At 37.1% G+C, this 24,745-nt stretch overlaps 1 protein-coding gene across 1 annotated transcript in view; it reads right to left on the bottom strand.

The window, feature by feature from the left end:
* Nucleotides 1-24,745, bottom strand: part of MAN2A1 (mannosidase alpha class 2A member 1) — a 333,289-nt gene that overhangs the window by 53 nt on the left and 308,491 nt on the right. Inside the window, exons 20-22 of the mRNA XM_053701535.1 lie at nt 24,466-24,660; nt 22,299-22,409; nt 1-806 (exon numbers count right to left, since the gene is read on the bottom strand). The exon at nt 1-806 is cut by the window's left edge and continues 53 nt beyond it. Coding sequence (XP_053557510.1) covers nt 654-806; nt 22,299-22,409; nt 24,466-24,660 — 459 coding nt within the window. The 3' untranslated portion in view covers nt 1-653. The remainder of the gene's footprint in view (nt 807-22,298; nt 22,410-24,465; nt 24,661-24,745) is intronic.

Raw genomic sequence — 24,745 nt, 5'->3', positions numbered from 1 at the left:
TTAAAGCCCTTTGCCTGCCTTTTTTTTCCCCTAACACCTGAGACCTCATATCTTTGAGCCCTTATAGCTTTTTTTGTGCAATATGTTTTTTTAATAATTGTTAGATGGTGTTCTTATGAGTGTAACTGCACTCTGTAATTTTTTGATGCATTTTGTGACACTTTTTTGTTTTGAGAAACTGTTAACCAGAGCTCTGAAAATGCGGTAATCATTCTAGCGTAAATGATGATTGCACTCAAGTGACCGCGTTTACTTTCAACCTGTAATACCAGAGGTAAACTCGAAGAGTGCAAACACCTGCGATAAACCCCTTATCACTCCCCTGTAACTGTTGGCGCTCCACTCGTAACCTGCCCCAATATGTTTTATGTAAAAAAAAATATATATATAATAATGGTCCATTGTTATTTTTATAAATACATGAAAAGAAAGACATACAAAAAAAATCATTTGACCTGAGATTTCAAAAATAAAAAAAATTACATCATATGAAACTAGGTGCATCTATGTATGACAAAAAGCCTTTTCTCAGAGTGGCTTTTTTTGGAGGTGTCAGTCAATCAAAATTTTAGAAAGTAAATCCTCACAGTGTCCAACAACTGGGCCAGTAATGTGCTTCTTTATTGCATTTTAGACATAGGAAACCTCAAAGTTCATCTCAGTTTAATCCGGAACGTATATATTTCCATGGGGCTCATACTGATTTCACTTATATTTCTTGCATCTGTAGGTGAGTGCATTAAGGATAATGTAGATGGTATTAGACTTTCAATTCTGAATCCGTTGAAAAGTGTGTGTGCAGCAATCTGCAAATAAAGTAAGAACAAAACCATGTAAAGAGCATACTGTGTTTTACACAAAATGAAATTTAGTAAAACTAAACTGTAAAACATTTTAATGCAAGGTTAAAGGGATAGTCTACACCAGAATTTTTATTTTTTTTAAAAGATAGATAATCCCTTTATTACCCATTCCCTAGTTAGTTTTGCATAACCAACAGTTATATTAATACACGTTTTACCTCTCTGATTAAATTGTATCCAAGCATCTACAATTTGCTCCCTTATTTCAGTTCTTTTGACAGACTTGCGTTTTAGCCAATCAGTGCTGGATCCTAGATAACTCCACATGCATGAGCACAGTGTTATCTATATGACACACATGAACTAACAACCTCTAGTGGTGAAAAACTGTCAAAATGCTTTCAGAATAGAGCCGGCCTTCAAGGTCTAAGAAATTAGCATATGAACCTCCTAGGTTTAGCTTTCAACTAAGAATACCAAGAGAACAAAGCAAAATTGGTGATAAAAGTAAATTGGAAAATTGTTTTAAATGACATGCCCTATCTGAATCATGAACCTTTATTTTGGACTAGACTGTCCCTTTAACAGATTTTGCATCATTATGAAAATAATAAAAACATAATTTATGTAAGAACTTACCTAAATTCATTTCTTTCATATTGGCAAGAGTCCATGAGCTAGTCACGGATGGGATATACAATCCTACCAGGAGGGGCAAAGTTTCCCAAACCTCAAAATGCCTATAAATACACCCCTCACCACACCCACAATTCAGTTTAACGGATAGCCAAGTAGTGGGGTGAAAAAATAAGGAGTAAAAAAAGCATGCAAAAAGAGGAACTGGATTTTTATACAAAAATCATAACCACCATAAAAATGGTGGGCCTCATGGACTCTGGCCAATATGAAAAATAAATTTATCAGGTAAGTTCTTACATAAATTATGTTTTCTTTCATAAGCTAGTGACGTATGGGATAGAAATACCCAAGTTGTGGAAGTCCACAGAAGAGTCACTAGAGAGGGAGGGATAAAATAACAACAGCTATTTCCACGTAGAAATTAAATCCACACAATAATTACGTTTTTCTCAAAAACTTAAATCAAAAGCAGTAGAATCAAACTGAAACAGCTGCCTGAAAAACTTTTTCTACCAAAGACTGCTTCAGAAGAAGCAAATACATCAAAATGGTAAAAACAATAAAAGTATGCAAAGAAGACCAAATTACTGATTTGCAAATTTGATCAACCTAAGCTTCATTCTGAAAAAGCCCAAGAAATGGCGACTGAACTTAGAAGAATGAGCTGTAAATCTCTGAGGCGGAGCCTGCCTTGCCTCAAAATAAGCCTTGAAAAACAAAAGCTTTAATCAGGATGCCAAAGAAATGGCAGAGGCTTCCTAACCTTTTCTGGAACCAAAAAAAACTGCAAATAGACTAAAAGTCTTCTGATATCCTAGTAACCTCGATATAGAATTATAAAGCTCTTACCACATCCAAAGGATGTAAAGATCTCTCAAATAATTCTTTAGGATTAGGTCACAAAGAAAGAACAACCATTTCTCTACTAATGTTGTTTAAATTCACAACCTTAGGGAAAAAAAGAAGTCCACAAAACAACTTATCTAGATGAAAAAAATCAGATAAGGAGACACACAAGAGAGCTGATAAATCAGAAACTCTTGTAGCAGAAGAGACAGTCAAAAGAAACAACACTTTCCAAGAAAGTAGATAATCTTCAAAGAAAATATAGGCTCAAAAGAAAAGAGCCTGCAAAATCTTGAAACCAAATAAGACTCCAAAAAGGAGAAATTAATAAATGAACAGGCTTGATATCAATCAAAGCCTTAACAAAACAGTGAATATCAGGAAGTTTAAACAAGCTTTCTAGAAAAAGAAACAGAAAGAACAGATTTGTCCCTTCAAAAAATTTGGGGACAAACCTATCCAAACCATCCTGAAAACTGTAAAATCCTAGGAATTCTAAAAGAATGTCAAAATAATTTATGAGAAGAACACCAAAAAATTTAGATTTTCCAAACCTGATAATACATGTTCCTTGAAACAGACTTATAAGCCTGCAACATAGCTATAAAAACTGAGTCAGAGAAACCTCTATGACTTAACACTAATCAATTTCCATACCCCAAATTAGTAATTTGAGATGTCGATGGAAAAATAGCCCATAAAACAAGAGGGCTGGCCAAACAAGATCCACATACCAAACCTGTGAGGCCATGCTGATGCTAACAGAAACACATGACACTATTCCAATATGATCTTGGAAATCACCTTTGGAAGAAAAAAACAGAGGTGGAAAGATGTAGTCAGGTTGCAAAACCAAGACACTGCTAATGCATCCACCATTTCCACCTGAGGATCCCTGGACCTGAAAAGGTACCTGGGAAATTGAGATAATCCACCTCCCAAATGTCTAAAATCGTAGAAAATAGACAGGAGATGAATTCCATCTAAGAACGTATTCAAGATTCTTCTTAATTGCTAAGGAACTATGAGTCCCTATTGTGTATTGACAAATGCCACAGTTGTGATATCTGTCTGAAATAAAAAAAAAAATGAGGCCAAGCCTGAAAGAGCTCTGAAAAAACAGCACAGAGTTCGAAAATATTGATTGGAAACGTCGCCTCTTGAAGTTTCCAAACCCCTCAGAAGACCCTCAGACAGCTCCCCAACCTGTAAAACTTGCATCCATTAAGAATACAGTCCAGGAAGGATGAACAAAAGGAGGTCCCCCTGAATAAAATGATGATAGACTAATCACCAAAACAGAGAGAGTAGAGTGTTAGGATTTAAAAATATCAACTGTGATATCTAAAAACAATTCCTGTATCATTGATTTAGTATGCAAAGCATAAAGAGATCTCAGATGAAAAACGAGCAAAGGGAACCACGCCCGATGCTGCAGTTATGAGACCTAAAACTTGCATGCACATAGCCACTGAAAGAAATGTTCTAGACTAAGTTAGACAGGCTAACACCACTAACTGACTTTTGTCCAATAAAGAAAAAGACAAACACAGAATCCATCTAGAAACCCAAAAAAGAAGTAACCCTTGTCTGAGGAATCACAAAACTCTTAGGTAAATTAAATCTTCTAACCATGTCTTGAAGAAACAAAACTTAGTTGATTCATAAGGGATTCCACAAAAAGTCCATATATTTGAATACTGCTCTTTCATATGTATATATAGGGTACTTGTAAAGCACGTCAAATCACCCGTAAGGGACTCAAGACGCTGCTCATTTAATCGACCTTGGAAGGATGAAAGGCTGAATGGACCTCGCCGGGAATCGAACCTGCAACCCTCAGGTTGCTACAGAGCTCAGCCACAGTGCATTAGCATGCTGAGCTATCTGTCCGGCTTTAATAAAAGAAAAGTTTAAGCCAATACCAAGATACCATCCAAATGAGGAAGCACCAAAATACCCTACTGTCTGAAAACAGAAAGAAGGGCACCAAGAACCTTTGAAAAGATTCATAAAGCCGTCACTAAACCAAATGGAAAAGCGACAAATTGGTAAAGCTTAAAAGAAAAACTCAGAATCCACAAGTGGTCTGAATGAAATAAAATATGAGGATAAACATCCTAAAAAATGGAGTGGACATGAAATGACCTTAACAAAAAGGCATAATAGTCCTTATAATCGCCAACTTAAAAGTTGAGACGAACAAAACAATATAAAAGTCTTCAGATCCAAGCATGGACTGAAAAAACCTTTCTATAGAAACCCAAATCCTGTTCCTGCAAAAAGAACTGGCATAATCACTCCTGAAATTTTTTTACAGAGTATACTGAGAAAGATTCTTCCCATAGGAGGTCTCATTCTAAAAATCTATTCAAACCCTAAGAATAATATAGAATTTGGATAGAATTCATCCAAAAAACATAATTTATGTAAGAACTTACCTGATAAATTCATTTCTTTCCTATTAGCAAGAGTCCATGAGCTAGTGACGTATGGGATATACATTCCTACCAGGAGGGGCAAAGTTTCCCAAACCTCAAAATGCCTATAAATACACCCCTCACCACACCCACAAATCAGTTTAACGTATAGCCAAGAAGTGGGGTGCTAAGAAAAAAGTGCGAAAGCATAAAAAATAAGGAATTGGAATAATTGTGCTTTATACAAAAAAATCATAACCACCACAAAAAAGGGTGGGCCTCGGACTCTTGCTAATATGAAAGAAATGAATTTATCATGTAAGTTCTTACATAAATTATGTTTTCTTTCATGTAATTAGCAAGAGTCCATGAGCTAGTGACGTATGGGATAATGACTACCCAAGATGTGGATCTTCCACGCAAGAGTCACTAGAGAGGGAGGGATAAAATAAAGACAGCCAATTCCGCTGAAAAAAATCCACACCCAAAATAAAGTTTAAATCTTATAATGAAAAAAACTGAAATTATAAGCAGAAGAATCAAACTGAAACAGCTGCCTGAAGTACTTTTCTACCAAAAACTGCTTCAGAAGAAGAAAACACATCAAAATGGTAGAATTTAGTAAAAGTATGCAAAGAAGACCAAGTGGCTGCTTTGCAAATCTGATCAACTGAAGCTTCATTCCTATACGCCCAGGAAGTAGAAACTGACCTAGTAGAATGAGCTGTAATCCTTTGAGGCAGAGATTTACCCGACTCGACATAGGCATGATGAAACAAAGATTTTAACCAAGATGCCAAAGAAATGGCATAAGCCTTCTGACCTTTCCTAGAACCGGAAAAGATAACAAATACACTAGAAGTCTTTTGGAAATCCTTAGTAGCTTCAACATAATATTTCAAAGCTCTAACTACATCCAAAGAATGCAACGACTTTTCCTTAGAATTCTTAGGATTAGGACACAATGAAGGAACCACAATTTCTCTACTAATGTTGTTAGAATTCACAACCTTAGGTAAAAATTTAAAAGAAGTTCGCAACACCGCCTTATCCTGATGAAAAATCAGAAAAGGAGACTCACAAGAAAGAGCAGATAATTCAGAAACTCTTCTAGCAGAAGAGATGGCCAAAAGAAACAAAACTTTCCAAGAAAGTAATTTAATGTCCAGCGAATGCATAGGTTCAAACGGAAGAGCTTGAAGAGCCCCCAGAACCAAATTCAAACTCCAAGGAGGAGAAATTGACTTAATAACAGGTTTTATACGAGCCAAAGCTTGTACAAAACAATGAATATCAGGAAGACTAGCAATCTTTCTGTGAAAAAGAACAGAAAGAGCAGAGATTTTACCTTTCAAGTTACTTGCAGACAAACCTTATCCAAACCATCCTGAAGAAACTGTAAAATTTCAGGAATTCTAAAAGAATGCCAAGAAAAAATGATGAGAAAAACACCAAGAAATGTAAATCTTCCAGACTCGATAATATATCTTTCTAGATACAGTTTTACGAGCCTGTAACATAGTATTAATCACAGAGTCAGAGAAACCTCTATGACTGAGAATCAAGCGTTCAATCTCCATACCTTCAAATTTAAGGATTTGAGAAACCTGATGGAAAAAAGGACCTTGCGATAGAAGGTCTGGTCTTAACGGAAGAGTCCACGGTTGGCAAGTGGCCATCCGGACAAGATCCGCATACCAAAACCTGAGAGGCCATGCTGGAGCCACCAGCAGAATAAACGAACGCTCCTTTAGAATCTTGGAAAAAGAACTAGAGGCGGAAAGATATAAGCAGGATGATACTTCCAAGGAAGTGACAATGCATCCACTGCTTCCGCCTGAGGATCCCTGGATCTGGACAGATACCTGGGAAGCTTCTTGTTTAGATGAGAAGCCATCAGATCTATTTCTGGAAGTCTTCATATTTGAACAATCTGAAGAAATACCTCTGGGTGAAGAAACCATTCGCCCGGATGTAGCGTTTGGCGACTGAGATAATCCGCTTCCCAATTGTCTATACCTGGGATATGAACCGCAGAAATTAGACAGGAGCTGGATTCCGCCCATACAAGTATTCGAGAGACTTCTTTCATAGTCAGAGGACTGTGAGTTCCTCTTTGATGATTGACATATGCCACAGTTGTGACATTGTCCGTCTGGAAACAAATGAACGACTCTCTCTTTAGAAGAGGCCACGACTGAAGAGCTCTGAAAATTGCACGGAGTTCCAAAATGTTGATTGGTAATCTCGCCTCCTGAGATTCCCAAACCCCTTGTGCTGTCAGAAACCCCCATACAGCTCCCCAACCTGTCAGACTTGCATCTGTTGAGATCACAGTCTAGGTTGGAAGAACAAAAGAAGCCCCCTGAACTAAACGATGGTGGTCTGACCACCATGTCAGAGAGTGTCGAACAATCGGTTTTAAAGATATTAATTGAGATATCTTTGTATAATCCCTGCACCACTGGTTCAGCATACAGAGCTGAAGAGGTCGCATGTAAAAACGAGCAAAGGGGATCGCGTCCAATGCAGCAGTCATAAGACCTAGAACTTCTATGCATATATAGCAACTGAAGGAAATAATAGAGACTAAAGGAACCGATAGACGGAACCCAATAAAATTATCCCTTGTCTGATAGAGACAAGGACAGTGACACAAACTATCTGGAAACCTAAAAAAGGTGACCCTTGTGTGAGGAATCAAGAGCTTTTGAAAAAAAGATCATCTAACTATGTCCTGAAGAGCAAGTAAATCATATGAGATTCCGCATCCTCAGAAAATAATCTGAATGAAAACAGAAAAATGAAAATATGCATTTATTGTATCTAATGAAAACAAATAATGCTATCAATGACCATAAAAAGGCAAAATAGTTTGAATAAAACTCCAAAACCTGGTTCCTCAAAAGGAACTGGAAGAAATACCCCAGAAGATTCCAGGTCTGAGCAGCGCTTGAACCCCATGGGTGCCCAGCCATGCTTCAACAGTACCCAAAATATATAGGACAGAAACACAGTTAAAGAAAGTGTTAGCCTTACTGGAATAAAATCAAAGAAATTTGGACAAAATAAATTTCAAAGAAGCCTTAACCTGCCCCTTACCAGCCAAGCTGGAATACGGCACGTACATCGCAATATTAAGGAGCTGATTTCGAACTCCAATTATAGACATGTTACTTGGGAAAGAACTCAGGAATTTGTTCCTTAATAAGAACAACCAAACCAGTATAAGCTTAACGTTTTAGTCTTAGAACTCAATCTTGAAGCCCAGAGTAACAGTTAAGAATTGAATCCAATTTTAAAACCAATAATTGATTATCTAAGAACAAAAGAAATATGGATTATTTTTTTTTTTAAAAATCACAAAATTCTTCTAGCTAAAAAAGCTAAAGACATAGATTAACCCTCATTTGCGAAAATATTCAATAAAATGAAGACACAAATGAAATTATTAGCATGATAGTCCAGTTTAAAGGACCAGCCAATACAGTGGACTTGCATAATCAATAAATGCAAAACAACAAGACAAATGCAACAGCACCTAGTCTAGTAAATGTTGTCCCTTTAACAATGCTAAAATAAATCATAATCTGATACTTGATCTTAAAGTAAACAGAGAAAATGAAGCAATTGCAATATCCAAATAAATCACAGGACCAAGAAAAGTACCTGAAACTAAATTTTCCATAAATAAGATACAACTATCTAAAGGAAAATAAATACTATTTTGCTATAGAAACAATAGCATAATTAGTAGAATTAGAGATAGCCCCAATAAATTGGAGAACCCTCCAAATTGAGTTTAACTGCTGGCAAAGAATATAGTTAAAAACCTTTGAAGAGGAAATAAAAGAAAATTCTCAGCCTATTCCATTCCCTAGTATGGGGAATTGGAAAGAAAACCTCTGAAAACACAGAAGAAATAAATAGGCAGAAAGTCTAGTCTTAAAGAACTAGTTACCTTAATATCCAAAATAATCAACACCTTTTCAACAAAGAACAAATGTACTTTAATAATAGAAAAATAATAAAAAAGTAGATTTGATAGTGTCAATATCTGATGAAGAAAATTTCTGAAAGAGAAAAAAACATCATCAGAGAAGGATAAATCAGTATGTTGTTGGTCATTTGAAACTTCAATAATTAAAAAAGAAGTGAAAAAAGACCTAAAAATTTTATTAGAAGGTACGAAGTCAGACAAAGCCTTTAAAATAGAATCAGAAAAATATTTCTTATAAATCTTCTAAATATTTCTTGTAAGAAAGGAAATATATAAAGCATAAATACTAATGGATTCCGCATGTAAAAGTATAACATAATAACTTATTACAAACCATAGCTAAAGATAAACATTTATAACATTTAAAATAAATGAACTTAGCTTTGGTAGAACTGAAACTCAGTTAAGCGTTTTTCCAGAAGTGGCTTCTGATTCAGAGTCAATCTGAGACATCTTGCAATATGTAATAGAAAAAACAACATATAAAGCAAAATTGATCAAATTCCTTAAATGACAGTTTCAGGAATGGGAAAAAAATGCCAATGAACAAGCTTCTAGCAACCAGAAGCAATAAATAATGAGACTTAAATATTGTGGAGACAACAATGACACTCAAATTCTTTAGCGCCAAAAAAGCCGCCCACATTATTTGGCGCCTAAATGCTTTTGGCGCCAAAAATGGCGCCACATCCGGTAACGCCAACATTTTTTGGCGCAAAAAACGTCAAAAAAATGACGCAACTTCCGGCGACACGTATGACGCCGGAAATGACAAGAAAATTATTGCGCCAAGAATGACGCAATAAAATGAAGCATTTTCAGCCCCCGCGAGCCTAACAGCCCACAGGAAAAAAAGTCAAATTTTAAGGTAAGAAAAAATTGAATTATTCATATGCATTATCCCAAATATGAAACTGACTGTCTGAAATAAGGAACGTTGAACATCCTGAATCAAGGCAAATAAATGTTTAAACACATATATTTAGAACGTTATATAAAAGTGCCCAACCATAGCTTAGAGTGTCACAGAAAATAAGACTTACTTACCCCAGGACACTCATCTACATGTAGTAGAAAGCCAAACCAGTACTGAAACGAGAATCAGTAGAGGTAATGGTATATATAAGAGTATATCGTCGATCTGAAAAGGGAGGTAAGAGATGAATCTCTACGACCGATAACAGAGAACCTATGAAATAGACCCTGTAGAAGGAGATCATTGAATTCAAATAGGCAATACTCTCTTCACATCCCTCTGACATTCACTGCACACTGAGAGGAAAACCGGGCTCCAACCTGCTGCGGAGCGCATATCAACGTAGAATCTAGCACAAACTTACTTCACCACCTCCACAGGAGGCAAAGTTTGTAAAAACTGATTTGTGGGTGTGGTGAGGGGTGTATTTATAGGCATTTTGAGGTTTGGGAAACTTTGCCCCTCCTGGTAGGAATGTATATCCCATACGTCACTAGCTCATGGACTCTTGCTAATTACATGAAAGAAACAATTTATTCTGCTTCCAACCAGAGGGAATGGTTTGAGAACCGCATCCTCATGCAGTCTAATAACTAGTAATTATATAGTGTTTTTCTCCCAGAAGTATACAAAAAAACTCTTCTTCAGTGCTTACACAATCAGAGTTAACAAATTAGCAGCTGATAAAAACAGTAGTTATTATTACCAAATAAATGGTACACAATAAATTGATCTCTTAGGTCAAAGAGCTGTATAAGCCCTGCCGGGAAATTAATCTATGACCCTTGGATCTAGAACAAGCGTTTGTAGTCAGGACATTCACCAACTGATCTACATCACCGGACTAAAAGTAGGGCAGGAAAAAAAAACAAAACTCTAAACCTCCAGAAATAGTGGAGATAATAAAAATCAAACAAATTAATATCCTAGATTAACAAGAGAGAGATAATAAAATATATTTGAAATCATAATAATAAATATAGTAAACATAATTAAATGAATACATCTAAAGTAAATAAACAGTTATATACTTAAGAGTCTGAAACTGCTTATGCTAACTGTTCAACAAAGGCTGAGAACAGTAATGTCAGCCACAGATAAAGATGAGCTAAAAATAAACAGTACGTGAATATGCTCTACTAAAGGTTATATTCAAATTCTAAAGAATCCTGAAAACAAGTACCAATTTCCATAGAAATAGTAGTACAGTCCCAAGAGGGAATCAGAATAACCATTCTCTAGAATATAATACACATAGTATATTGAATAGGAAAAAACCTCAAAAGCAAAAATGTTAAAATCCAAATTTGAAGAGGATTATTAACATACGGCTAGACTACGAGTTTTGCGTTATGAGTGAAAAAGCAGCGTTATGGGTTATAACGCTGCTTTTTCACTACTGCTGCTATTACGAGTCTTGTCAAAAAAGCTGTACCGCAAATTTTTTTGGCCGTAACGCAAATGAACTTACACAATTTGCATAAAGTCTTTTTTCAATGGTTCTTCCATAGCGCCGATATTACAAGCTTTTTCTGGGAGACCAATAAGTGAGAGGTACAGCCTATACCGCAAGATTCGGAACGCAATCTAAAGTCAGTAGTTATGAGTTTTACGCTACAAAGCTGTAGCGTAAAACTCATAACTAAAGTGCTAAAAAGTACACTAACACCCATAAACTACCGATTAACCCATAAACAGAGGCCCTCCCACATCGCAAACACTAAAATAAATTAACCCCTAATCTGCCGCTCCCGACATCGCTGCCACTATAATAAACATATTAACCCCTAAACCGCCGCACTCCCGCATCGCAAACACTATTTAAATATTATTAACCCCTAATCTGCTGCCCCCAACGTCGCCGCCACTATACTAAATTTATTAACCCCTAAACCTAAGTATAACCCTAACACCCCCTAACTTAAATATAATTAAAATAAATCTAAATAAAACCTACTATCATTACCTAGATTATTCCTATTTAAAACTAAATACTTACCTATAAAATAAACCCCAAGCTAGCTACAATATAACTAATAGTTACATTGTAGCTAGCTTTATTTTTATTTTACAGGCAAGTTTCTATTTATTTTAACTAGGTAGAATAGTTACTAAATAGTTATTAACTATTTACTAACTACCTAGCTAAAATAAAAACAAATTTACCTGTAAAATAAAACCTAGCCCGTCTTACACCAACACCTAACCTTACACTACAATTAAATAAATTACCTAAATTAAATACAATTACCTAAATTGCAAAAAAAAAACCAACCCACTAAATTACACAAAATAAAAAAAAGAAATTATCAGATATTTAAACTAATTACACCTAATCTTATAGCCCTATCAAAATAAAAAAGCCACCCCAAAATAACCCCCCCCTAGCCTAAACTAAACTACCAATAGCCCTTAAAAGGGCCTTTTGCGGGGCATTGCCCCAAAGAAATCAGCTCTTTTACCTGTAAAAAAAAAAAAAATACAAACAACCCCCCCCAACAGTAAAACCCACCACTCACACAACCAACTCCCCAAATAAAATCCTAACTAAAAAAACCTAAGCTCCCCATTGCCCTGAAAAGGGCATTTGGATGGGCAGTGCCCTTAAAAGGGCATTTAGCTCTTTTTCAAGTGCCCAAAACCCTAATCCAAAAATAAAACCCACCCAATAAACCCTTAAAAAAAACCTAACACTAACCCATGAAGATCCACTTACAGTTTTGAAGACCGGACATCCATCCTAAACGAAGCCGGGAGAAGTCTATATCCAAGCGGCAAGAAGTCCTCAACTAAGCCGGCATCTTCAAGACATCCTGCGCGGAGAATCCTCTTCCATCGAAGTCTTCTTCCAGAATGAAGGTTCCTTTAAATGATGTCATCCAAGATGGCGTCCCTTGAATTCAGATTGGCTGATAGAATTCTATCAGCCAATCAGAATTAAAGGTGAAAAAAATTCTATTGGCTGATGCAATCAGCCAATAGGATTGAGCTTCAATCCTATTGACCGATCTAATCAGCCAATAGGATTGAGCTCGCATTCTATTGGCTGTTCCAATCAGCCAATAGAATGCAAGCTCAATCCTATTGGCTGATTTTTTTGTTTGATTCCCCATAGGAATCAACGGAGCTTTACGCTGCTTTTTTGCAGGTGTTAAACTTTTTTCAGCCGGCACTCCCCATTGATGTCTATAGGGAAATTTTGCACGAGCACGTAAAACCAACTCACCGCGGCTTTCAGCAGCACTGGTATTTGAGTGCGGTATGGAGCTCAATTTTGCTCTACGCTCCCTTCTTGCCTGCTAATGCCGGGTTTTTATAAACCTGTAATACCAGCGCTGTAGGGAAGTGAGCGGTGACAATAACGTGCAAGTTAGCACCGCACCCCTCATAACCCAAAATGCGTAATCTAGCTGATAGTTTATAGGAGGACTAGACTCCTAAAAGCTATAAATAGAAAAATTTCCTTAACAAAGAACAAAAAATGTTCAAATATAATATAAGGATATTTTTTAACAAACTGTCTGATACAGGATCCATTGAGCTAAAGAAACCTTCATCAGTAGAATAAACTTAAATATGCTGATGGTCAGAACAAAATTAATTAAATCTTAACAATTTTGAAAAGACCTCGTAAGTTTACTTAAAGGCATAATAGCAGTCATAACCTTTTATGATATAAGCAACAACATGTGATGTTTGCAGATGAAATCAAGTACATGAACTGAATATGTACAAAACAGTAAATGTTATTGTACATGTAGAAACATTGCTAGCATAAAACATAATAATTAAATGCCACATAATTGAGCTGAAGAAATAACAACAGCTTAAAAAACGAAAAGAACACACTTAGCTTTGTATAATTGTGTTCCAGGGCATCATAGTTTCTACAGTAACATCAGAGTCAGGATCAGAATGAGACATATTGCAAAATGTAACAGAAAAAGAAAAAAGGAAATGTATGCTTACCTGATAAATGTTTCTTTTTAGATACGATGAGTCCACGGATTTCATCCTTACTTGTAGGATTTACGCCTCCTGGTCAGCAGGAGGAGGCAAAAGAGCACCACAGCAGAGCTGTATAAATAGCTCCTCCCTTCCCTCCCACTCCAGTCATTCGACCGAAGTTAGGAAGAGAAAGGAAAAGCCAAGGTGCAGAGGTGTCTGAAGTTTAACAAAAATAGACCTGTTTTACAAAAACAGGGCGGGCCATGGACTCATCGTATCTAAAAAGAAACAAATTTATCAGGTAAGCATAAATTTCCTTTTCTTTTTAAAGATACGATGAGCCCACGGATTTCCTCCTTACTTGTGGGATACAATACCAAAGCTATAGTACACGGATAAAACGGGAGGGACAAGACAGGTAACCTAAACGGAAGGCACCACTGCTTGAAGAACCCTTCTCCCAAAAACAGCCTCAGCTGAGGCAAAAGTATCAAATTTGTAAAATTTTGAAAAAGTGAGAAGAGAAGACCAAGTTGCAGCTTTGCAAATCTGTGCAACAGAAGCATCATTGTTGAATGCCTATGAGGAAGCAACGGCCCTAGTGGAATGAGTCATAATTCCTTCAATACAAAACAGATGATACTATTCAGCCAAAAAGAAAGAGAGGTAGCCGTAACTTTGTGACCCCTACATTTCCCTGAAAAAACAACAAACAAAGAAAACGATTGTCGAAAATCCTTAGTTGCTTGTAAGTAGAACTTTAAAGCACGAATTACATCTAAATTGTGTAACAGACGTTTCTTCTGAGAAGGATTAGGACACAAGGAAGGAACAACAATCTCCTGATTAATATTCTTGTTTGAAACAACCTTAGGAAGAAACCCAGGATTAGTACGTAACACCACCTTATCCGAATAAAAAATAAGGTAAGGGGAATTATATTGAAATGCCGAAGCTCAGATACTCTTCGAACAGAAGAAATAGCAACCCAAGTTGCAGTATTGCAAACAGAAATAAAACTTTCCGAGATAATAACTTAATATCTTATGGAATGCATAGGTTCAAACGGAACACTTTGAAGAACTTTAATAACTAAATTCAAACTCCAAGGAGGAGCAATTAGTCTAAACACAGGTCTGATTCTAGTCAGAGCCTGACAAAAAGATTGGATAACTGGAACATCTGCCAAATGCTTAGGTAACAAAATAGATAAAGCAGAGATACGTCCCTTTAAGGAACTTGCTGATAACACTTTCTCCAATTTGTCTTGGAGAAAGACCAAATCCTGGGAATCCTAACCCTACTCCATGAGTAGCCCTCGGATTCACACCAAGAAAGATAATTTACGCCATATCTTATGGTAAATTTTCCTAGTAACAGGCTGACGTGCCTGAACTAAAGACTCTAAGACCGAATCAGAAAAACCTCGCTTGAAAAAGCGAAACGTCCAATCAACAAGCAGTCAGCTGCAGAGAAACTAGATTCGGGTGAAGGAAGGAACCCTAAATGAGAAGGTCCTTCCTCAATGGAATCTTCCAAGATGGCAGAAATTACATGTCCACCTAGTCGGCATACCAAAACCTGCTAGGTCACGCAGGAACAATGAGGATCACTGATGCCCTCTCCTGTTCGACTTGAACAATAACCCGGGGAAGGAGCGCAACAGGGGAAATACATATGCTAGGCTGAAGGACCAAGGAACTGCCAAGACATCTATCAGCTCAGCCTGGGAGTCCCTAGACCTGGACCTGTATCTCGGAAGCTTGGCATCCTGACAAGACGCCATAAGGTCTAACTCCGGCTGACCCCATCTGAGAATCAGGTTTGAAAATATATCCGGGTGGAGTCCCCACTCCCCCGGATGAAAGCTCTGCCTGCTCAGAAAATCTGTCTCCCAGCTTCTTTCCCTGGGCGGTAGATCGCCGATAGATGGCAGGAGTAATTCACCGCCCACTGAATTATCCTGGCTACTTCGTTCATCGCTAAGAAACCCCTTGTTCCTCCCTGATGACTGATGTAAGCCACTGTCCGACTGGAATCTGATGAATTTAGCCGAGGCCAACTGAGGTCAGGTCCGACACGCCTTAAATACCGATCTGACCTCTAGGATGTTGATGGGAAGGAGAGACTCTGTCCAAGTCCATACTCCCTGAGCTCTTAAGAAGTCCCAGACTGTTCCCCATCCTAACAGGCTGGCATCCGTTGTCACAATCTCCCCTGAGGGCCTGCGAAAGCATGTCCCCTGGGATAGATGATCCATCGACAACCACCATAGAAGAGATTCCCTCGTCTCCTGAGCTATGGATATTCGAGTAGACAAATCTGTATAATCACCACTCCACTGCCTGAGCATGCTTAGCAGCAGAGGTCTGAGATGAAAACAAACAAACGGGATGATGTCCATTGCCGCCACCAACAATCCGATTACCGCCATGCACTGAGCCACTAACGACCGAGGATTGGACTGAAGAGCTCGACATGTATTCAGAATCCTTGACTTTCTGACCCCGTCAGAAAATTCTCATGGAAATAGAGTTGATGAGAGTTCCCAGGAAGGGTACACTTGTCTGTGGAATTAACAAACTCCTTTCTAGATTTACCTACCACCTGTGAGTTCTCAGGGAGGATAGCACAATGTTGGTATGGGACATTGTTTCTAGATAAGGCGCCACCGCAATGCCCCATGGTCTTAGAACCTCCAGAAGAGACCCCAGAACCTTAGTGAAAATTCTGGGTGCCATGGCCAGACCAAAGGGGAGAGCCACAAACTGAAAATGTTTGTCCAGAAAGGCAAACCTCAGGAACTTGTGATGATCTCTGTGGATAGGCACATGTAGATATACATCCTTTAGATCCACTGTCGTCATAAATTGACCCTCCTGGATCAATGGAAGGATAGAGTGAATAGTATCCATCCGGAATGATGGAACTCTGAGAAACTTGTTTAGACTCCTGAGGCCTAAAAAAAGGTCTGAGGGTTCTCAAAACAGATTTGAATAAGACCCCAGCCCCTGTTCCTGTATTGGAATGTGACCAATTACTCTCATGAAAGAGAGGTCTCTTACACAAGGTAAGAACACCTCACTTCTTATCCAGTCCTGGGCCGGGAGCAAACCCTTCATGCTGACTTGGAATCAGCAGCAGGCTTCTTGGACTGTTTACCCCTGATCCAAGATTGGTTGGGACTCCAAGTGAACTTAGATAGTTTCCTTCCTGTTTAGAGAAAGAAGAGGAGTCGACCTTTCTGCTGGGTACTTATATCCTGAACTAGCCACTACTGTGAAAGAAACCTCGCTCACTGAACGTTTATAGTTCCCCTTGCGCTTTCCCTGCAGCAAGGGAGAAACTGACAACGCTCCCAAAAGGGCAGCTTTGTCCAGTAGGATAACTCCAAAAGGGGGTTGTGGAGGAAGAGCAAGGCACCTGGTAAATGGATGCTAAGTTCTCAGGACAAGTGCAGAGAAAAAACCTGCAGAAAATATTGAACATTGTCAGAACACTTCTTGTAGCTTCTGAGACAATATTGGAAATTAAAAAGGATATCTCTTAATACATGGGGAACAGAAAAATCCTTGTATGCTCCACATTAGTACAAAGACATAACGTTCAAGTAACATCCCTATTCCCTCTTTATCAAATTGAATTACTGTGACTGTAAATGATATATTAAAAATAAATGATACTGTCTTTAAATGTTAAATACAATGCTTTATTTAACGTATAATAAAGAATCTCCAGACTTCAGCTAATCATAGAAGAGTCTGCCTGCCACCGGATGGAACATCAATAAGTAGTAGGATCCGGATTCGTAAAAATACTCTTAAGTTCTTTGTGCTTGTGGAGCTTCTCTGCTGCATATTTTTAGCTAACACAGCAAAGAAGATATCCCATAGTAGAGCTGCTTGCGAAGCCTCTCTGCTGAATAACCCAGCGCAGAAGAGAAGGCATCCCAAGCACCTAAAAAATATTTTTTAAACAGTGTCAAAAGCCTCTTTGCTGTACAAGCAGAGAAGACATCTGGAGACTATCTTACGAGACCAAAAAGGCGCGCAAACAAAGGTGCGGATCTTAGCTCCGCCCATCGTGGGCATATCCCACTAAATCTCCCGGGCGGCTTAAAGTATAACAAAATGAAGCCGTCGGGAGAGCTAACATCCAACATGGACATATAAGAATAAATAAACAAACCTCCCAGTAGGCTCCAAATTGAAAAAAGCTGTTGGGAACCTTGAAATGTTGTATAACACAATCGGTTATAATTATCGAAAATCTCCCTGTTGCTGCCAAATTGGAATATAAGTCATAGGGAGCGAAACCTGCACCAATCATGCCTAACCCTTCATTTTGAAGAGAAGAACCCTCCCCATCGGCTGCTAGTTTAGTAATGAAAGCCGTTAGGAGCAGGGATATATGCCATTCATGTAACACATATTCATGCTGAACTAATATAAACCTCCCTGTCGGCTGCTAACTTCAGTATTGTAAGACGTAGGGAGCGAAACCTGCACCAACCATAACATTTTCATGCTGAAGCAGTATAAATCTCCCTGTCTGCTGCTAATTTCAGTATTGTAAGCCGTAGGAATCAAAACATGCACCAATCATGCCAAACACCTTCAATTGAAGATAACTAAACCTCCCTGTCAGCTGCTAAATTTAGTATAGTAAGCCATTGGTAGCAGGGACATGTACCAGTCATGCATAACACCTTAGTACTGAACAGAAATAAACCTCCCTGTCGGCTGCTAATTTAGAATTATAAGCCGATGGGAGCAGAGACATGCACCATTCAGGCATCACAATCTTGTGCTGAACCAGCATAACCTCCCTATCGGCTGCTAAATTTAGTATTGTAAGCCGTTGGGAGCAGAGACATGCATCATGCAGGCATCACATTCTCGTGCTGAACTAGTATAACCTCCCTGTCGGCTGCTAATTTTAGCAGTGTAAGCCGTCGGGAGCAGAGACATGTAACATTCATGTATTACATTGTTATACTTAATAAAAATAACCCTTTCTGTCGGCTGGTAATCCTAGGATTGTAAGCCATTGGGAGCAGGGACATGTACTATTCAAACCTAACACCTCCATACTGAAGAGAAATAAACCTCCCTGTCAGCTGTTAATTTAGAAAAATAAGCTGTTGGGAGCAGGGACACGCTGCATGTTTCACCTTTTCATGCTGAACTAAGATAAACCTCCCTTATGGCTGTAAACTTTAGTATTGCAAGCCGTTAGGAGCAGGGACATGAACCATACATGAATAACCCGTTCATGCTGAAACAGAATAAACCGCCCTGTCGGCTGCCATTTTTAGTAATACAAGCCGATGGGAGCATGACAAAAGTATAATAACATAGAGCCACTCCTCACGTCCTAGCAGCAATTGCCCAATAACTTACCCTCTCTTAGGGATACAGTTATCCATGAAAAAAAAATAAAAAAATTATATATATATATATATATATATATATATATATATATCCAAATATTTCTGTGTACCTACTCCAGAAAACAAAATTCAGAACAGACCTGAGAACTCTGCCCGGCAGTAAGGCAGTCCACCCGGCTTGTGATGCCCTCAATTTCTCCTCACATTGGCCTGTGGAAATAACAAAAAGTACTCAGTCTCTCTCTTCCCTCAGACTTTTGCAGGTAGGCGAAGTGAGATTAATGTCCCACAAGTTCCCATTGCTTTAAAGCCACCAAATGCTCTACTGTAGAGACTGATCTGGTCTAGGCTACACACCAGAACAAAGTAGCACACTGTGGCACCACTTTTAAAAATAATAAACTCTTGATTGAAGAATCTATAACTAACACCTCACTTTGCCTCTTCCTATCACTAACACAGGCAAAGAGAATGACTGGAGTGGGAGGGAAGGGAGGAGCTATTTATGGTGGTATTAATGATTATACATAATAATATATTATATATGGCGATATAGCAATTGCTATTATTATGTATAATCTGATTATATATAATCATTAATACCACCAACTGGCAGTTAATACTCTCCCTTTGGAGTTCAATATTATTAATTTTATCTCTAGTTTATTCACCAGTTACCAGTGAAATTACGGGTGGACTAGGTACAAAATGCCCCCTTGCTTCACCTGTGTAATATGAAAATTTCCTCTAACCTAAATAACTATTTGTTATTTATTACCCGCTGTAGTATTATTAGCTCTGATGAGCTACTCCCGTACCCCGAGAATTCATTTATAGTATAGAATCACCCTCGTTACTTCTCTGTGCTTTTAACATACACAGTCATTTTAATTTAAATAAACAATAAAAGCTAAGTTTTACCCCATGTACTGGAGGATTTCCTATATTTCTTAGTTTGTTTACTTCTCTTCTGCTATGCATTAGAAACCCCTCCAGTTTTTGTCTCTGTTTATGTACAGCACCCTGATCCCCGATTACCATTACCTATAAACCCCTGTTATATATACAAGGGTACAATCAAATTAAATAAGAGGGACACAACACTTGTAGTGCCATCGTTTCTTCTCGTTTTTGCCGAGATATTTATACAGCTCTGCTGTGGTGCTCTTTGCCTCCTGGCATAATCCACAAGTAAGGATGAAATCCGTGGACTCATCGTATCTTTAAAAATAAATATAATTAGACAAAACATTAAATTTCTGCAATGTAACAGTTTCAGCAGAGAAAAACGAAAGCAGGCATAACAGCTTTCAAGGTTCATGAAAACAGAGAGCAATAGAGGGAGAGGGGTAAAATAACTCAAATTTGGCACCAATAATGATCCATTATGCAAAAAGAAGTAAAAAATTTCTTGACTCAAAACTAACACCAGGAAATGACACAACTCGTGTCATAACAAACGCGATTTCGCGCCAAAACAACTAGCGTCAACAAAGATGCAGGAAATTATGAAATTTGCGCCATCAAAGGCGCAACTTCGCGCCAAAGAATTTTGCACCAAGAATGAAGCAATAAAAAACAGCATTTTGCGCCCTCGCGAGCCTAGATTTGCCCGCGAAAAAATGAAAGTCAAATTAGAAAAAGACTGAACCCCAGGTAAGAAAAAAGTTTAAATAAACTTCCCAAACATGATTCCTAAACTGAAACTGTTTAGACTGCAAAGGGAAATACACATAGGCTTGACACATGGCAAACATAAGTAAAATACATATATTTAAAACTTTATATTAATACATAAAGCGCCAAACCATAGCCGAGTGTGTCTTAAATAATGATACATACTTACCGAAAGACAACCAATCCACATATAGCAGATAGCCAAACCAGTACTGAAAACCATCAGCAGAGGTAATGGTATATAAGAGTATATCGTTGATCTGAAAATGGAGGTAGGAGATGAATCCCTACGACCGATAACAGAGAACCCTTGAAAAGATTTCCTGCGAGGAAAACCATAAAATCAATAGGCGATACTCTTCACATCCCTCTGACAAACACTTCACAAACACTCTGACAAAGGAATTGGGCTTCAGAATGCTTAGAAGTGCTTATCATAGAAGAAATCATAAAAAAGCACAAACTTACTTCACCACCTCCATAGGAGGCAAAGTTTGTAAAACTGAATAGTGGGTGTGGTGAGGGGTGTATTTATAGGCATTTTGAGGTTTGGGAAACTTTGCCCCTCCTGGTAGGATTGTATATCCCATACGTAACTAGCTCATGGACTTTTGCCAATTACATGAAATAAATATTGTCGCTAATTGCAACAAACGTAGAGCTTTTATTCACAATAAAAAGTTATAAATAAGACATTTTCATGTCTGCCAAGCACCTCCCTCTTCCATGTGTTTTCAGAACTGAATGGTCTGATATCACACACAAACAATAATTCTTGAAACTAGAATGCAAAATTGATATACTGCACTTTGTGTGAAATCTCAAAGCAACAAGAGATTTAAAGAGAGAACAGTGATCACATTTTAATTTAAACGTGTTGCAATTAGCTTTTAAATGAATGCACACTATGTAGCTATGATGATCACTTCTATTTTACAATTCACACTTTACAAACTTTAAAATAAATACCAATAAAAGTAATTTAAAGGGACACTGAACCCAGTTCTTTCATGATTCAGATAGCGCATGACATTTTAAGCAACTTTCTAATTTACACCTATTATCAATTTTTCTTTGTTCTCTTGCTATCTCTATTTTAAAAGCAGGAATATAAATCTTAGCAGCCAGCCCATTTAAGGTTCAACACCATGGATAGCGCTTGCTTATTGGAGGCTTAGATCTAACCACCAATAAGCAAGCATAACCCAGGTTCTCAACCAAAAATGGGCCGCCTCCCATGCATCACATTCCTGCTTTTTAAATAAAGATAGCAAGAGAATAAAGAACATTTGATAATAGGAGTAAATTAGAAAGTTGCTTAAAATTGAATGCCCTATCTGAATCATGAAAGAAAAAAAAAATTGGCTTTAGTGTCCCTTTAAGCGAGTCACCAACAAGGTCTATTAGAAAGCCAAAATTATATTCAGATTCTGATTTATATAACTACTTGTAAATATCAAACTCAAAAAGTCAAAGCTTATCTTATAGATTGTGTTTATGGAATGTAGTTCATCCCTCAAAGTAATAAATTACTACAGAAGAAAAAAAAAAACTTTGCTCTATAACCACAATGGTTTTGATGATAATATTAAATTACCTTGCCCTGAGTTGTAGAACAGAGCAGTCCAAGATCTTTATTTGGAAATTTGCAGTCAAACCCTTTTCTATGAAGAATAAGAGCTGCCTCATCTGATGGAAGAGACCCCTCCTAAAATAAAGAAGAAAAATATATTCCTGTTATTTACCTTTTAAATTAAAAGGACCACTCAATGCAGTAGAATTTTTATTATGCACTTGTTAATTATGTAAAAAAGACAATGCAATAACATCTCTGAATTTCAAAAAAGCAGTAGAATTTTTTCTGCAAATTTATATTTTCTCCTATATTCAGGCCCCCTGTATCATGTGACAGACATCAGCCAATCAAAGACTAGTATGCGTATACCCTGTGAGCTTGTGCACATGCTCAGTAGGATCTTGTTCCCTAGAAATTGTGAATATAAAAAGACTGCAAAATTTGATAATGGAATTAACTTGGAAAGTGTCTTAAAACTGAATGTTTTTCTGAATCATAAAAGTTTATTTTGACTTGACTGTCCCTTTAATATAAGACTTTTATAAGAAAAGACCACAACATATATTAAAGCTCATAAACATGGGTTCAACCACACAACTATCCAATCATTTGAGACAATGTTGGTGTTATTAGCAGCTTAGTAGCATTATTTTAAAGGGACACAAAAATCTAAATTAAACTTTCATGATTCAGACAGCATGCAATTTCCAGAAACTTTTACTCATGTTTAATCTAAGGTAAGACTTTAAGATGACTAAGGTGTAGACTGTCCCTTTAAAGGGCCACTGTAAGTAAATATTTTCTATGCCTGTTACTAACTAACTACCCCAAATACGCTTTTTATCAATAGCATTTCATTAACATATCTCTACCGTATATCAGAAATCTTGTCTGCAAATTTAATTATTTTCCAAACCCACTCCGTGGGTATCCTTTGCTCTGTACCAATCCGTTTACAATACCTAGGTTTCAAAATGGCGCTTTAAACACAAAGTTATTGGTTTAAGTATTTTGAACATGCAGTGCTGAAAATAGTGGGCAGGATAACGTGACATCAATGGCGAATAAAAGATATAACTTTTAGAACATTATGAAACTTCGTTTTGGAGAAAATATAGGTCAGTAGGTTTTAATTAATGTTTATTAACTTTAATATGTTAGTTGTTTAGCTTAAAAATTATAACAGAAAGTAATCCTTTAATGTGGCACCTATCTCCTAAACTGACCTACATCCTTTTGATATAAGGGTAATATTGTATGAAGATGGGGTATCTAACACCAGGATGGATGTTACAAAATAATTGATATTGTTCAAAAGAAAAAAGTATATACATTTTACCTCATAGCAGAGAAGCCTCAGGGGAGTATTCGGCTCTAATTTTATTTTTAAGGCTTGACATCAGTTCCAGCTGTAAGTGATTTTTTTTGGTGGTGGTAATAGCATGAATATGGGGTGTCTAACACCAGGCTGGATGTTACAATAATATTTATATTGAAAAAATGAAATTATCTGGATGAATATGTATATGTGAATAGACTTTCTTAAGATCCAATAACTGAACTCAGGAACCATCACAAATTTGCTTAATACTTTTAGATCTAGAAATGGCTGAAACTGACCCACCCTCCCCATTTTTTTGGGGGAAGGGAGGTATTAATATACAAAAAATGTCCCTTATAGTCTATCAATCAATGGCCAATCATTGTTGATATTTCATTATAACCATTTAAAGATATTGTTTGTTTCTTAAAGGCATATTAAGAAAGGTCTTTAAGACATGAAATTGTATTTTTGCATTAGAAATCAGAAGAAAAAAAAATAAGGTTGGAGGTTATTTCTTAAAATATTTTAAACAAGAATAAATGTCTTACTACTTCAACACACTGGTTAAAAGTTAAAACTCTATTTACCATTTCATAGGCGAAAAGTAAAGGACCATCCCTGCAAAAACTATTCAACAGATTGCAGATTTTATCTTTGAACCTTTTAATAGTCAACAAGTCTGTTGTTAATTAACCCATTACCATATTAGCTGTTACACACATAAGTAACATTAAAATTTCTTTTTCAAAAAGCAGATTTTTTATAATTTGAGAGCTGTAACTAAAATCCCACAAGTATAAAAAAAAAAATGGTCATAAAAAAAACAATAAAATATTATTTTGAAAACACAATTATCCAACATACCTTTGCTTGTATGGTCCGCAAGTTTAGCAAGTGCACATCACAAGGCAACGATGCAATAAGTGGGAGAAAGGCATCTACTAGTGAGGGAACAGCAAATTCTTCAGATACAGCCATTGGAATCACAGGCTGATTTAAGAATGTTGATGTTATATGACTAAGGAGAGATGGAAAACTAGCTGACTTTTTATCTTCTCCCTAGTGAAAAAGACAGATTACACAATTTTGTATTATAATGAAGTATTGCAGTCCAGCCATTGCAAGTTTCAAGAAAAAGACAGCT

This window comes from Bombina bombina, chromosome 2 (genome assembly GCF_027579735.1).
Source record: "Bombina bombina isolate aBomBom1 chromosome 2, aBomBom1.pri, whole genome shotgun sequence".
NCBI lineage: Eukaryota > Metazoa > Chordata > Amphibia > Anura > Bombinatoridae > Bombina > Bombina bombina.
The sequence above is the reverse complement of the archived record's forward strand: the minus strand, read 5'-3'. Positions and strand labels throughout refer to the sequence as shown.